Source organism: Panicum hallii, chromosome 7 (assembly GCF_002211085.1).
Source record: "Panicum hallii strain FIL2 chromosome 7, PHallii_v3.1, whole genome shotgun sequence".
NCBI classification, from domain to species: Eukaryota; Viridiplantae; Streptophyta; class Magnoliopsida; order Poales; family Poaceae; genus Panicum; species Panicum hallii.
Window position 1 is genome coordinate 2275766 of NC_038048.1, and position 15465 is coordinate 2291230.

General features: G+C 45.4%; 1 protein-coding gene across 1 annotated transcript; it reads right to left on the bottom strand.

Annotated features, from left to right (window-relative positions):
* Positions 1–7389: 7389 nt before the first annotated feature.
* On the bottom strand, positions 7390–12507 carry LOC112901646 (uncharacterized RNA-binding protein C17H9.04c). The gene is made up of 7 exons (XM_025970601.1): positions 12163–12507; positions 10878–11260; positions 10655–10730; positions 10172–10263; positions 9945–10087; positions 8929–9006; positions 7390–7867 (listed from the first exon to the last, which is right to left on the bottom strand). The coding sequence occupies exons 1-7, from the start codon at positions 12395–12397 to the stop codon at positions 7822–7824; spliced, it is 1053 nt and encodes a 350-aa protein (XP_025826386.1). The 5' UTR covers positions 12398–12507; the 3' UTR covers positions 7390–7821.
* Positions 12508–15465: the final 2958 nt, after the last annotated feature.

The following is a 15465-nucleotide window of genomic DNA, read 5'->3' on the forward strand; positions in this document are numbered from 1 at the left end:
TCAGGACAAACGGGAAACGGTGAGGTGATGGCGAAATCGATATCTGACAGTGCGAGAGCCACTTCAGCTTCTGTGCCCATATCCCGTAGTTGGAACCATCCAACGGCGGTATAGCATTAATGAAGGTCATGGCATTAGATCCTGAAATTTTAAATCAAGAAGGGTGAGAACTGTTTTTATAAAAACAATAATTGCATATCTCAATTTAACGTTGGTCAATATTAAGATATACAATTAACTAGCTGCATTAATTCTAAAACACCGTTGGGCAGAATTAGAGCAAATGCATGGAAAACTTACTTAAAATTTATAATACTGCTATTATCAACGTTGGTCAGAAAATAACAATATTATAACTGAAAAAAAAACTGAAAACTGACTCCTTTAATTATAATATCTCGTTGGGTCTAAAATAATTAAAGGATATAACTTAATTAAATTTGCAGCGGAAAAATAAATAGTTCTAACTTTCAGAAACATCCGTACTTCTTTCTCTATAGAATTATCACGTTGGTGAAAATTAGAATAGAGATTAAACCATGCATTAAGAGGTTAAATGGGTTTCTGAGAAAATACCAAAAAAAACTTACTGGTTTCTGGCTCAAAGCGGCCCAAGACGGCCCAAAATGGCCCGGCCCAACGCGGTAACCGCGCGTGCGGGGCTGCTGGCCGCGCACCAGGCCGCAACCTGGGCCTGGGCCGGCAAAGCAGCGCCCCGCCTGGGCCGTAATCAGCCCGCGCGCGCGTGACCTCCCTGTGGCCGTCGGATCAGATCCGACAGCCGTCCGGCCGTTGCGGGTGGGTCAAAACCCCGCGTCGCAGCCGCTCCCCGCAAACCCTAGGGTCATTTCGTCCTTCTCCCTCGCCCGCTCCTCCCGGCCTCTCCTCTTCCTCCGCGTGACGGCGACCAAGGGCGACGGCGCCGCCACGGGCCCCCTCGCCGGCGAGCGCGCTCGCCTGTGCGTGAGCGCGCCGCCGTCGAGTAGGCTCGCGGTGGTGAACTAGTCCGCGCGCGAGGCGCGGTGGGAATCCCCGAGCGATGGCGCGCTCGGGATGGCTCGGCCCATCGACGGCGGAGGCGCACCGGAGCCCCTAGGCCTCGGTGGTACTTTCCCGTGGAGCAAGGAGCTCCCGGTGACGAGGTAAGAGTCCTCCTGTGTTGGCCGGTTAGGGTTAGGGTTAGCGGGTTAGGGTTTTGGGCTCGGGGTGTGATGGGATCTTTCACCCCGAAGGGTTTGACTCGATTTCTTCTTACTTGCCTTGCAATTTTTCTCGGATTAATGCTATTCCCCTCCTTCTAAATGCTTTGCACCGGTCCTTGCCCGAGACTAACTACGATTAGATAGGCTAAACTGATACCATTGATAGATACTTAGGGATCTACTAATCATGAATTAGCTCGGTAAATAACTAGACAGTGCAGCAATTTAGGGCTAATTGAGAGATTAACAGAGAGAGAGATGGATTAGATTCCATACCCCCGGTTGAAGTCCCAGCTTCTACGTTGTTGGCCATGGTGTTGAGGAGATCGGGCCAGAGTCGGTGAGGATGAGCGGGCGGCGATGTAGTCGAGCAGTGTCGGTGGCGTGTGGCGCAGAGGCGGCGGCGGTGCTCGGTGTAGAGGCAACGGCGGCGCTTCCCGTCGCTTCAACGCCTCCCCTTAGATCGGATCACCTAGGGTTTTTGGTGGGGATCAAGCACGGCGACGAACTTCGTGTCCCGTGCCCCGGCCCCCCACCTACTATTTAATATGGCGCTGCGCGATGGGGGCCCACGTGCCATTGACTTGGCCATGCGCCCCCAATCGGGGCGCGGGTCTAACGGACTCCGGATCGGTCGTTGGACCGATCCGGGTCGAGATGAATCTAACATGTGTATGGCACAAACTTAGCTCGAACGTGGTCTCAAACGGTTACATGTCCATTTTGTTTTCTTAGAAAAAGAGAAGGTCACTATGCAGTGACTTACAAACACAATTTGCAGTTGCCTTTGTAAAACTGGTACGCAGAACAACCCAACATTCAGCTGCAAAGTTCCGTACTTTTTCGTTTTGTCCAAAGATATTGTTAGGTTGGAAAGGACCAATTTTCCAGGGGCAGCCAAGAATATCATGGAAGATGGAACTCTGCATGAGCTGATCACTATAGTCATATTGGGACCTGACTAAGGATGGATAACGAGCCAGCTACACGTTTTTTTCAAAATTTATTTATTTTTATTTATCATAGCCTCTGTTATTTGAAATCCAACGTCATCTGCGTCTAACGGGCAGAGCCAAGCCGAACCGGAGTGAGATCGTCTTTCATGCAAAATCAACTAATTTTGGTTCCGAAAGAAAAAAACAAGTGTAATTGGAGCAAAAGGAGCTTTTGATCCAACCTAACAAGCCAATTTTTCTTCCAGTCCTAGATCCGCAAAAACTACACAAATTGATCAGCACATCATCCTGCAACTCCACATGAGTTACATACTTATATCCATGGGCCGTTAGAGAGAGAGAGTGTGTGCTATATCCATGGATGCATTACAAAATACTCTCACCATTCCAAATTATTAGTTTATATTTAGATGCATTGCAAAATTTATATATCTAGAAAAATCAAAATAACTAATAATTTGGTAGGTGAAAAACATATATGTGAATTGTTCATCCTCCAACTGTACATGAGCTATATCCATGGATGCATTACTCGCACATGTTTCAATATATATGACCATTTTTTTAAACGAACCACGCAGAAGAGTTGCCAATTATATTAAAAAGAAAGAACAACGTCCAGACTGGGCACAACAAACAACGATAAATACTGATAAAGACGACATCAGCCGGTTGGATTGGGACATCAATACGGCCACACAACTCCACTCGAACTCTACTTAATAGAACCACCACTCCACTCGATAACGGGAGCAAAATCGAAGCACTACCGCAGCACCCATCCACATTCCACACTCTTATAGTCGCCGAAACCTCAGGCGTGACCATGCGTCAAGAGGAATCGAAGGAGGCAGACGCCACCGCACCAAGAAGGCCACCGCCATGCAGGACCTTTCGCCACGATGCCGCCGCAACATCGCACTCCACCTAACAGGGTGAAAAACACCGGATCCGGGCCACTCGCAGGCTGCCTCACAGTCGCCACCACGACAACACAACGAGCGGAGGCCTCGCCGCATCCGCCGTTGGACTCCACCTTTCTCTCGTCGCCTCGAGGAAAACACCGTGCACAGGGGCCTCGCCACACCCGCCACAGTACTCCATGCCCTGGATCCATTTCGTATGTCGCCGTCGAGATGGAGAGCAAAGATGCCCCGCTCCCTAAGATCCCTAGCAAACAGCCAAACCGTCGTCGCAGGTCGACTTCGCCTCGTTGCTTCACCCTCGCACCTAGCCACCGCCGCCATAGCAACAAGCCAAGGAAGTCGCTTCAAGCCTAGTCATCCCACGATGCCATTGCTGCAAGCGCCATCCTCTGACGCAGTCCCACGCCGCACTGACCGTTGCCGAGCAACGCCAACCATTGCGGTCCGCTGCAAGTAGCCAACCGGCAACCATGTGAAAACCCCTCTACTGCGGGCTCGGCAACACCCTTCCAGCTTGCCGCGCGGCGGAATTATCGACACCGGCTGAAGCCGCCATGGACAAAGGAACGGCAACGCCACAAACCGAGCTGGGTCTCTAGAGAAAACACCTCCAAGGAGGGCACGACGCCAAAGGTGCCTTCGTCGCTCGTCTAGAATCTGGATAGGGTTTTCATCCAGAGAACCATGTGCAGCAAGGTTGTAGCTCCATAATGACACCCCCAATGGGGAAAACAATGTCCAAGGACGCCGCCATCATCCCACCAGCAAGGACGCCGGCAAGGGCTTTCACCCAGAGCATCTCAACCCCTCGCTGCACGCGCACGGCGCGACATTCCCGTACCACAGCCACGATGACCCTTCCGGAGCGACACCGCCGCCGCGCCTCCACATGCCATGCCGCCGTACCTCCACCTCTGCTTTGCTCACCGCCAGCTACGCCAACACTTGACCGCCGCTCCTCACATGCGGCCACCGCCGCAGCGTCCCACAAACACGCTTGAAGCTCCTCGGGCCGTGGCCGTGCTGCGAGGAGCGCGTTGCCGCGGCAGTCGCGCCCTTAGGGCCCGGGCGCCAACCTTGCCGCCCCGGGCCACCTCCACCGCGGATGCCTCCGCTTCCGCACACACGCACCTCGGCGCCTCCTCGTCGTCTACGACCCCGCGCTCACGGTGCCACCGCGCCCAAGCCCGCACCTCGGCGGATCCTTGCACCTGGGAGCAGCCCGCGCGTTGCTGTCTCGTGCCTGGGAGCTGCCCGCGCGCCGCGCCCCGCGCCTGGTAGCAACCCGCTGCCACATCCGACGGCGGCGGCGCGGACCCCAAGGCGCAACCCCTCCAACCCGCGAGGCGCAGTCCCGCAGGCAGCGTGCCGAACCATCGAGGGCGAAGGCCCGGCGCTTGAGCCGCCGCCGTCGCAGATCCGCCACCATGGCTGCCGGATCCGATCGCGGAGACACCGAATCCGAGCTTGCCGGCGCCACCGCGGCCCGCCCCACGGCGTGACCATCCGACACCATGCGAGGCCGCGCCCGCCAGGCGAAGGGGGAGGAGCAAAGGTGGCCCCGCCGCCGCCGTCCTCGCGGGCCGCGCGGGCTTCCGGCGGCCGGCTCCAGCAGCGGCGTGGCGACGGGGAGAGGGAAAAAGGGGGCGGCAATGGAGGGGGCTTCCGCTCGTGCCGCCCTGTGCGGGGCGATGCGGGGCCAATAATATACATGACCGTGATCCTAACATATTTGTGAATATTTTCTATAATATTTATATATGGAATCTAATAGAATCATACATATTTCTAGATATAATTCAATGAGTTGATCCTGTCAATTAGAAAAGATACTATTTAGGACTTGAATCCTGCCTGGCTGCCAACCATGATGGCGCTAGATCATTGCAGCAATGAATGTGTTGGAGTGGTTGATGTATGTGTATATATAGCCTAAGCCAGCCCCATCGACGGACAGACGACGGGAAGAGCTAGCCTAGGTAAGAAGAGTTCACTCAAGCAAATGGAGACGAGCATGACGAAGCTGCCATTCTTCTTCCTGGCGATCCTCGCCATCAGCTCTTGTAAGTTTAATTTTTGATGAACAATGATCATATATGAATCCAAACCACAGCTAAAGAATAGAATAGAATTTATCTACTAAATTTTCTGTGAATCGTGCAGTTGCTCAGATGGCGGAGGTTGCTGAAGCGGATGCGCTGGACTGCAGCGTCCTCTTTCAGCTCTGCTCGGGTTCGTGCTGGAAGTCGGGCCGCTGCCAAGAATGCTGCAAGCACTACGGCTTTCCCGACGGCAAGTGCAGCCTCAAGCATGGCGACGGCTGCTACTGCTGCAGCAGCTCCTCCGGGGGCGGCGCCGGCGGCGGCCCAGAAGGCTTCTTGGTCTGATCTACTAGTAGTATCCAAATCTGTTCATATGTAGTGGAAAGAATCAATAAGTTCCAGTTCACTTAACAATTTTTCAGAAGGTGCAATGCTGCGTGTATCCCTAGCATAGCAGCAACATGATCCATCTGAACGGCTGGCACGGTGTCCCCGTTTCCCGTTCCCATTTTGTCCCATGTAGCCGTTCCCCGTTTAGCACACGTAGTCTACGAAGAATCTGGCCCAAGAAAAGAAAAGGCCTACGAAGCCCATCTGGCCAACTAAAGCAGTAAACCCTTCTCCCCACAAAGTATCCACTGAGCAGCTACTGTGCTCCACGCCGCCACTTTACTCGCCGCCGACGATGACGCCCGATCCTCCGCACCACCCCTACGGCCAGCCACGGAGTGGACGTCCTCATAGATTTGCAAGGCAACGTCGAGAAGCGCATCCACGGCAAAGGCTTGCACATGGAGGTGCGGACAAACCTTAACCTGGTCTGCGTCGCCGAGCACCTGGACAGTGGCTGTGCCAATGTCATCGACCCAGCTACTGGGGTTACGCACGCCTTGCCGAGGAACCTGTGCCGAATCGAAATCCCATGGGAAGCCCTTGCGCAAATACTTTGCCATGTTTGTGCTCGGGAGGGTCGACACGGAGGTGTACAAGGTGCTCCGTATCCTCACTGATGATCGCCGTCACGTTCGGCTCTTTGAGGTCCCAACACTAGACAACAGGGGCCCTACACCGTGGAGGGCAGTGGAGGGCATTTCAGGACATGTGGAAATATAGGAATACAGAGTCAAGCTTGAAGATTTCCTTTTGGACCTGTGGTATCTGGTGGACTCGGAGAATTGTCAGTGGGAAAGGAAATATAGGATCGATCTCGACATGGGAATCCCTGTATGCTTTTGTAGCCATGCATAGCTCTCTTCGGTGCTGGAGGATGGCAGGTTCCTCCTCTGTTTATATATTTCTGCAGAAGATTCGGAAGAGCTATACTCAAAACAGACCTTGGTAGGATACAATCTGGAAACAGCCACTTTGGATTCAGAATTAATAGATGTCACGCAAGTCGGCCATTTCGGCGTCTACACAGCAAGTTTGTTAAGTGTTCGGAATGGTTTAGAGCTGTGATCTTACTACGTAAGACCTCTGTCGTCCGTTTGCTGTCAACTAGTGGTTGTTAGATCACGTGCGTATGGCTTGGGGTGGTTGTTTCGGTGGAGTCCCGGCCCCTTACGTGACCTAATCGGTTATATTAGGAAACTGGTGGCTTTTGAGAGCGTCCGATTGTTGTTTCGGTGGACAATGGCGTCCGTTTGTTGTTTCAGTGGACAATGGCATGTGGAGCTGGGAGTGGCTTTTGGTATTTTCCTTGTTCTGAATTTGTGCCTCCTGTTGTATAAATGGAGCTAGAAGTTCAATCCTATATGAAAGCTTGGAGACTCTGGTTAGGCTGTGTGATATATTGGTGCGGTCCTGTTCACGTTGCACTTGCTGCAGCAATAAAGCAAAAAAAAAATTTGAGACTCTACTTGCATGCTCACGTCCATGCCCGAGTTGGGGGTGCGCCTTTTCTTTAATTGATTGCTAGGTAGTGCAATTTAATTAGATACTCACTAAAAAAAATCACAACATTTTCAAAAGTTTGACACAAATGTCCACAAGCCTCGAATTCTGCCGTGTTGCTTCATGTGCAAACACCAAGGCTTCGTCAGCGGCGTTCAATCCATGGCTGCTACAGCGCCTGAGTGATTGACCAGCGTGCATCTATATCTACCGCTCTTATCCCCCGAAACACAAAATGAAGCCCAAAGTTCTGCAGGGCCGTGTAGCCCTGGGAAGAAGTAACCAGCGTCTGAAAGCAACAGCTGAATCCTGGTGAATGCGAGGCAACACAATGGAAAAGGGTAATCCGTACGGGTAAGGGGGAGGCATAGGAGCACAAACAGGAGATGTCCAAAACAAAGAATAATTGTGCCGAAGTTACACGAGTATAGTTTTCGTTTCCAACCCAACGAGAAAGTAAAAATGACCACAACTTTAATTTGGTGCACTAATACCCCACAGTTATGATAAAAGCACAACATTACAGTCTATCACCATTGCCTCATTACACAACTCAATTATTTGCCAAAATCCAGATAGTAAATGGTACTTTCCGGAAACATTTTATTCAAGCGCTTACCATAAATAAATCGGGAACTTCAACCAGCACTAGTCAAATGCCGAGACACATTTGGGAGCAGCAAGAGCACTGCAGAATCAAAAAAACTTAAACCGCAGTCTTGGCAAAGGAGCTAGAATCCGGCAGTAACATATCCTGGAAATTTCAAAATGATTCAGAGCGCTATGATCAGGCGCAAGCAAGCTATAGCACACCAGGGTGAACTGCTGATTCTTTCTGCGTTTTGCACCTGAAACACAAATGTACCCATCCCAGTCAGAACCAGTAAGCAATTTGCTTCATTTGGAAAATAAATACAAAAGATCATAGAGAATCAGCAGCATATTCGCATGTTAATATCATAGCGGTGAGTTAATGGTGGTGAAACACCAATGGTGAATTATTACTTGTGTCTCACATCTAGAATTCACATTAACCAAACCTACGTGTGGCCATGGAAGGTACGGATCCAGCTGACCAATATTAGTGTATCAAAATCAATGCTATGCACAACGAATAATTGCTCAATCTAAACAACTTTTTAAAACTTTAATCAGTATGTAGGCTATTAACACAAGACAATAAATTTGTTTAGTGCTTCATCAAATAGCATGTGAAACCGAGGAACTGATTGCAATTTTGTGAATTATTTACAGAAAATATTGAATGCAGACCTTAAGAGAAATAAATTCTATTCTCTGTTTTGGTTTTGCAGTTCCATATTGATTTGTCTTGTCAAAGTTAAGATACAGGTAGAGACATTCAGATGATTAATTTTTAAAAAGGATGGGAATATTATCTTTTTGCTCCAAAACCAAAGATACCTTTGCAAATAGGACTCAGCAGCTACAAAGGAGCACAAAGGCAAAACACTAAACAAATCATGTGGCACTTAATAACCTTTCTGGTATGGTAGTGGTAGCTTCAGTATACATTACAATGGACCTCAAAAGTCACAAGCATGGACCATGTACGAGATTGAAAAGCAACACAGCTTGCCAATGGGTTGCATGGTGCTAATATGTACACTTGACCAAGGAAACATGAACATCCACGAAAACTTTTTCATTCAGTAATTAAATGTTGAGTTAGTAAATGACACTGTGCTGCTGCACTACATGTCTTAAGAGAATTCACGAGTTCTTCTTTCAATCATAATCATGCACACCAATTTAGGCAAGTATAACAAAAATGTGAAATTGGAATGCACCATCACATAAGTTTGATTCAAAAGCTACCACGTTTGTTGAATAAAGCAACAGATGAGGACTTGACCAATGAAGTCGAACAAAGGAGGCCTTAAAATAATACCTGTTGCAGAACGCACGAGATGCATAATTGTGATTGTTGCAGTTGCTGCACATCCAGTCTCCGTCGCGCCATTTTGCCCTAGCAAGGTGTTAGAGCAGATGCGCAACACTTAGCTAACCCAGATTTTATCAGATGAAAGTAATTTTTTTATGCAAATCTTGCACAATGCCAGCAAAACATATTTGCAAAAAGCCAAAATTTCATGAAGCATCCATTCAACAATGGCTGAACCTTGACTGCAACAAGGTGTTAGAGCAGATGCGCAACAGTTAGCTAACCCAGATTTTATCAGATGAGAGTAATTTTTTTATGCAAGTCTTGCACAATGCCAGCAAAACATATTTGCAAAAAGCCAAAATTTTCATGAAGCATCCATTCAACAATGGCTGAACCTTGACTGCAAGTAATGGACCTTAAGATTTACAGCTTATTGCGAGGTTTACTAAAATGCAACTATGGTATATACAATACAACTGCCCACAAATAATGTGCTTACATAAATGGAAATGCCAATCAATACATATAACCTGGAAAAATAATGGTGCAAGCAATTTGGTCCACAACCCTACAGAATTTTATCTCCAAAATCCCATTCCTAACCGTCTATATGTTTCTCAAAATGTTCCACAAGATTTATTTAGGTACAATTTTCTTTAACCTCCAACAGCCATGGGCTCATAACTTCCTTTTTAACTTTCCTTTACCTGCAGCAATTATACATATTCAAAAATATTTAAAGCTCAAACCTCCTAAGCCAATTCCACTTGGCAATTTTCTATGATGTATAATGTTCAGTTATTATCAAGATGTTAATATCATATTGCTACCTGATCACTATCTTGCACATAATAAAATTTCTAAGAACCTCTAAAGCAATGATGAAAATCAAACGCGACTTTTTGGGATCACTTGATTGTTGGCCCTTAAATTCTAACATTTGCCACCAATTTCATAAAGTTTACAAAGATTATAATTCGTAAAATAGTAAGTATCTTTGATTTGGAATGAAGCTGTACCCTTTTCCCATAAGACCAGACATTGCCTGCCCAGATGGTAATGCTATTGAGCTCCCATTGTCAAAGTTGGAAAAGGCTGCCTGGCCATTGCTGCTTCCAGCTCCTTGCTCAATACCCAAAAACAAATTATTCGTGCCTGCTGTCTGCAATCAAATGAAACAAGAAAATCAATACCATGAGCATTTTGGCAATATGTCACGACAGTTAAGCAGGCCATAAATATATACCGAGAGCGGATAATTGTCATTTCCTGGATTTAGCCTTTTATTATCCCAGTCATTGGCGAGTTCCTCTGATGCCAATCGCTTAGTTCCTAATGCTGAAACAAGCAGAGATTGAGAACCAAGATGACATAATCTGTTGATATCAAATATAAAATTAACGAGAGTAGGCATTGTAATACTACATGAAGGAATTAAGCACAACTAAAGAATAACAAACAGCAAATAGGCATTGGGCAAATCATGGATCTAAATTTATAATCAACTTATGCTGATCACAAAAAAAGAAGGTGGGTTTCAATTTTAATAAGCATGCACCTACAATTCGTATTGGCAAGTAGATTGATTAAAGCATTCTTGGCAGACAAAAAAAAAATACAGAATGCACTGTACCGGATGGCAAGTATGCATTACTCCAACAGAGGAGTTGGAATTTTGCATGGGTCAACGTAAAGAACACGGTGGGAACTGAGAAAATGATTATCTTACTGGAAGAGGCATCTGATGTAGTTTTCATTGTTGTGGAGGGAATGCCTGAAGGTACAGGTGCACCACACTCTTTGCACTGGAAAAGAGAGATTAAGAAGGGTGTTAACACTTTAAGAAAAAGTAGAAACAATAACAAATTAAAGTTCAGAGGGCATGACCGAAAAAGATGACAATAGCTAAGGGTAACTATGATATCAAAAGAATCAGACTAGCATACAATTACCTGAGTACGAGATGAATAATTATGAAATCCACAGCTGCAGAGCCAGTCTCCATTACGCCAGTCCTTTGGGACACCTGGAAACTGATTTGTGTTGTTGTTTCCAAATGGCCAACCAGAAGACTGCATCCCATATCTACCAGCCAACCCATAGGACCAGTTTGCATTTGCAAGTAGTTGCTGCTGCAAAGATGAATTGGCAGCCATCCCAAAGTTCATCTTATAGGCAGAAGCAGAAGCAGCAAGGCTTTGTAGTCTTGCAATATAAGTTGCATAAGCTGGCATTGCCATCCCTGCCATTTGCAATGCTGGCATTGCTGCTTCCTCCTTGGGCAGGCCACACTTTTTGCAGTTCTTTCTGGATGCATAATTATTGTTACTGCAACCTATTCATCCATTTGCCGCATAAACCAACCAGCACAGTAGGCAGAAGAACAATGCACCGAAGCACACGCACACCCACCACCACCACCACGACCAGCCATCCCGCACAAACCCATAGAAAGGAATAGACACACGCACACTAGTCATTACTCAGCACACTTATTGGTAATTTTCTAATCTGATCTAAGTACAGCAGCATTCAATGAACAAAATAAACAACAGGAATCATTAAAATTTTCTACCTAAAATAGGTAGCAGTAACAATTCACAAACAAACAAAATTCATCCAAAATATCTCATTTTTAGATCAAAGATCATGACTGTCCTTTATAGAAAGCTTAACGAGTTCCAGTCAAATAATTTTTAGACTCCCCCCTTTTAATTTAAACAAAGCTTCTCTCTCCTTTGACCCTTTTCATTTTACACTAGGAAGAAAGTGACTAACTTGCCTATTAACATATTCACCGCGTGGCTAGACAACAGAAAATCTAGATAAAGGCAGCCCAACGGTTGCCAGGGCCATATCAACATACAAGGTTCCATCCAGTAATACCGTAACGGAAAAAAAACACAACTGACGATGACAAAGACGAAGTGCTAGGTTGCCTAAACTTTAGGCACAGTGCATGGGGAATGGATCATGGCTTATCTATTACATCTCCCATGGGGAGGAGAAGAAGCATGTTAATTACATCTCAACATCACGTCCTAGCCTGCCCTTGTTCCATTTCATTTTTTACTTGATTTTCCAGGTGGATATAGAAGGGGGAAAAAAGTTGGGAGACCCTAAACATGTTTTGTAGGAAAATCTACATCTACATCTAAGGCCGGCGGAGAAACATAATAAGCAGAAGAAAACAAGCTACAAGGGGCTGGGAGCGGGGCGTTACGAGAGAGGTGTTACCGGTGCAGATCCAGTCCCCGGCGCGGGGTAGCCACTTGGAGTCGCGCGGGGTGTTGGGGTCGACGAGGAGGCGCGGCTGCTTGCAGCGGTTGCAGAGAGAGCGGAAGGCGTAGTTGCGGTTGCCGCAGCCGCCGCAGTCCCAGTCGCCCTCCCGACCGCCTCCGCCCCCGCCGCCACCGGAACCCGACCCGCCCGACGACGAGCCAGCGCCTGCGCCGCCGCCGCCTCCGGCCATCGGGAGGTTACAAGGGTTAGGGCTGCGGGTGGAAATGGAGGAGGAGGTGGGGGATTTGGTTTGGTTTGGTTTGGTGGGGCGTGGGATTTGGGGGAGAAGAGAGGAGAAGAGAAAAGGCCAGGAAAGGGAAATAAGGGAAGCCGACAAGGATCCGAGGGAGGAGCGACGGGTATATTCGGCTCCGACCGCCACAGACTTGCGTGTGGGTTTAAATGGTTTCTGTTTTTTTTTTCCTTTTTTCTCCCTTTTGAGGTGCCTCCATTTACTTTCTCTTTTTTATTTTCACTTGTTTTTTATGCGAATTGTTTTCACTTTTATTACAACTCCGGAAATAAAAATGTGAAAACTCTAACACAATGAGGACTATGTGATTTGATATATGATTTCATCCTTAAATATTGGATTTAATTATTTTTTAATAACGAAGTATTTTTCGGCATGAGAAGAAGAATTTGGGCAAAACATTCTTTGGAGTCCAAAACCACTGTAACTAGCTATTTCTCTTCTAGTTTTAAAAAAGTTATTTCCCTTCTCAAAGTAATTAGGCACCATCAGGTGGTGACAGCCTAGTTAGGTGCCATTGTGTTGCAAGGGTTGTAAAATTATTATGCAGAAGTCTTGTTGCATATCAATAAAGCTAATAAAGTATTTTAAAATTGTGAGATGCACAAATATAAATGCATAATGGGTCAATGAAAAAATAATGGAAAATGTGTTCACAGATACATACTTGAAGATAAGCATTTTTGCCCTACTTTACAGTGTTATTATTCACTTTAAATTAAATAGACATGTCATAATAAATACAATTCTATTAGATATTCATAATAAATACATGATTTTTTATGGTGATTTGAAGGTTTCGCCAGACTTAACCGACAGAAGTGACGGATACATCAAATAAGGAATGAAAGTTAGAAATCAATATCATAGGAGGGAAATTTACAAGATCAAGGAAGGAATTAGTTATCTTCCAATATCAAATATGGAATTTTCTAAAAAGATAGCTCTTCTCGTACACATGAATCTATGCCATAGCCTACATGGAACATTTTGGTTTTAATTCTGATTTTTATTGGTTGATGGGAACCATGAGGGGAGGACAACACGTGAAGAAACTCATGCGTTATATTAGTAGAGAAGAGAGGTGTGAATTGATCCAGCCTAGTGTCCTCTATGCTTGTGGTTTTTAATATTGCGAGCATAGATAGCAACAACAAGCTTTTTTTAGCACGAATTTTGAGAAGACATGTAGCGTTTTTCTAGAGTATTCCATAACTTTAGTCGAATCCACAAGGATTAGTAATAAACATAATAATATTGTTCATCTAGCCTAAGGGAACAATCTCAACATCAAGTGTGATTGCATATAAAAAGAACATGTTGGATGAACAGGGAGCATCAAAGCAGATAAACTAGAGCATATGAGCATCATCAATGGATGGTAGATACTAATTTGTATGTATAGCATGACTAATCAGTTAAATTAAGGTTGAATGCATTAATTTTTCCTGTCTGTGATTGCATCTCAAGCATCTCTAAACTATTTTCCTCTATATACCTTCCAACTAATATCCAATCTCCGCTATGATCTTCGATGACTCAATTGCATTAGCACACTTACTTTCAAATACTATGAAGAGTCCTTAGTGGAAGAATGTTGTACAAAAATACCATATGCTTTCAACGTATTTGGTTCATATCTAGTACTCCCTCCTTCTTGAAATATAAGGCATTTTACTTTATCCTAAGTCAAAGCAGTCTAAGTTTGACCAAATTTATAGAGAATAATATTAACATGTAACTTATCACATAAGTTAATTATGAAAATATTTTTCATAATGGACTAATTATTCTTATTTGACATTCAAAATATTATTATTCTTTTTTATAAATTTGATCAAACTTAGAACCATTTGACTTAGGATAAACCAAAATGCCTTACATTTCAAGGCGGATGGAGTAGCTATGTCATCTAAATCGATTACTAAAAGATGGATTAAGGAACTATTTGGTTCATATATTGTAAGGTTGGCACCATTTTCCATGAAATTTTTGCTAAAGTTGTCTAAGGCTACTTCATTAAAATCTTAAGAACCAAGTTGACATGGAGCCACATCCTACACATTCTACAGCTTTGTGCTCTTAGTGAAGAAAATCAAGAATCCACTCCCATAGATGGGACTTGCTCTCATAGAATAAAAAAAGTAACCTCAACTCTTGAGATCAAAGATAAGGCACCTAAGAATACGGACAATCTGTTTTCAAGGTGGCCCAAGGCCCGGCGAGCCTGGGCACCAGCCCGGGCTCCCTTATCTCCAGCCCAGTGAAAATATGTTATGGACCGTTGGTAGCCGTGCATAAAATACTGCAACCCAATAGGTAGATATGGTGGAGTTAATAAATTGGCCCAGACTCTAGAAATATTCTAGGTCCGCCACTGGTTGTGTAGTTGCAATTTCGAGATAGAAACCTTATTTCCATCTCTATGCACGCTTCATAGTGGTTAGTTTTCGTTGATTTCTAGTGAAACACATGCTATATTTTAGTTTGCTTCTTGTATTTCATGGAGCGAGCGTCGTTATTTTTTGAAGACATCGAGCACAAACACTTTGAGACATCTAGGTTAACGTTTATTGCCATCTGTCAGGAAGCACCTGTTGTCAATCTCGATACATCTAATTCAGATACCGCCAGCAAGTTGAGCGAATTGGATCCACGCTTTCATAGATGGTAGTCGCCTGATTCACGACTCCCTGTGGGAGCTCCGGAAATCGGTCACGCGGTCAGGTCTGAAGCTAGGATTATGGACTGGTAGAAGGGACTATTAAGGATATTCAATGATGAAAATAGCCCGCTATTAATTTTTTAGGAGCTCTACCGCTACGCTATGCAACACTTGTCCGCTACGTCCGCTAAAGGAGTTTTTATGAGATTTAGCAATGCTAAATATATGCTAAAATAGCTTTTGCGAGATTTAGCAGCGCTAAATACAAAATTGCTAGTAGATTTTAGTTGTGTCGTTAGCCTAAAGATGCAGTCACAAGAATCTGTACAACTAAAGGAAT

Bases quoted from the DNA above. Each gene is read 5' to 3' on its own strand.
- LOC112901646 (XM_025970601.1), bottom strand. From the start codon at position 12,397: ATGGCCGGAGGCGGCGGCGGCGCAGGCGCTGGCTCGTCGTCGGGCGGG. The intron at 11,261-12,162 runs GTAACACCTCTC...ATGGATGAATAG, and splicing joins CGGGGACTGGATCTGCACCG to GTTGCAGTAACAATAATTAT. The intron at 10,088-10,171 runs GTATATATTTAT...ATTTGATTGCAG, and splicing joins ATGACAATTATCCGCTCTCG to ACAGCAGGCACGAATAATTT.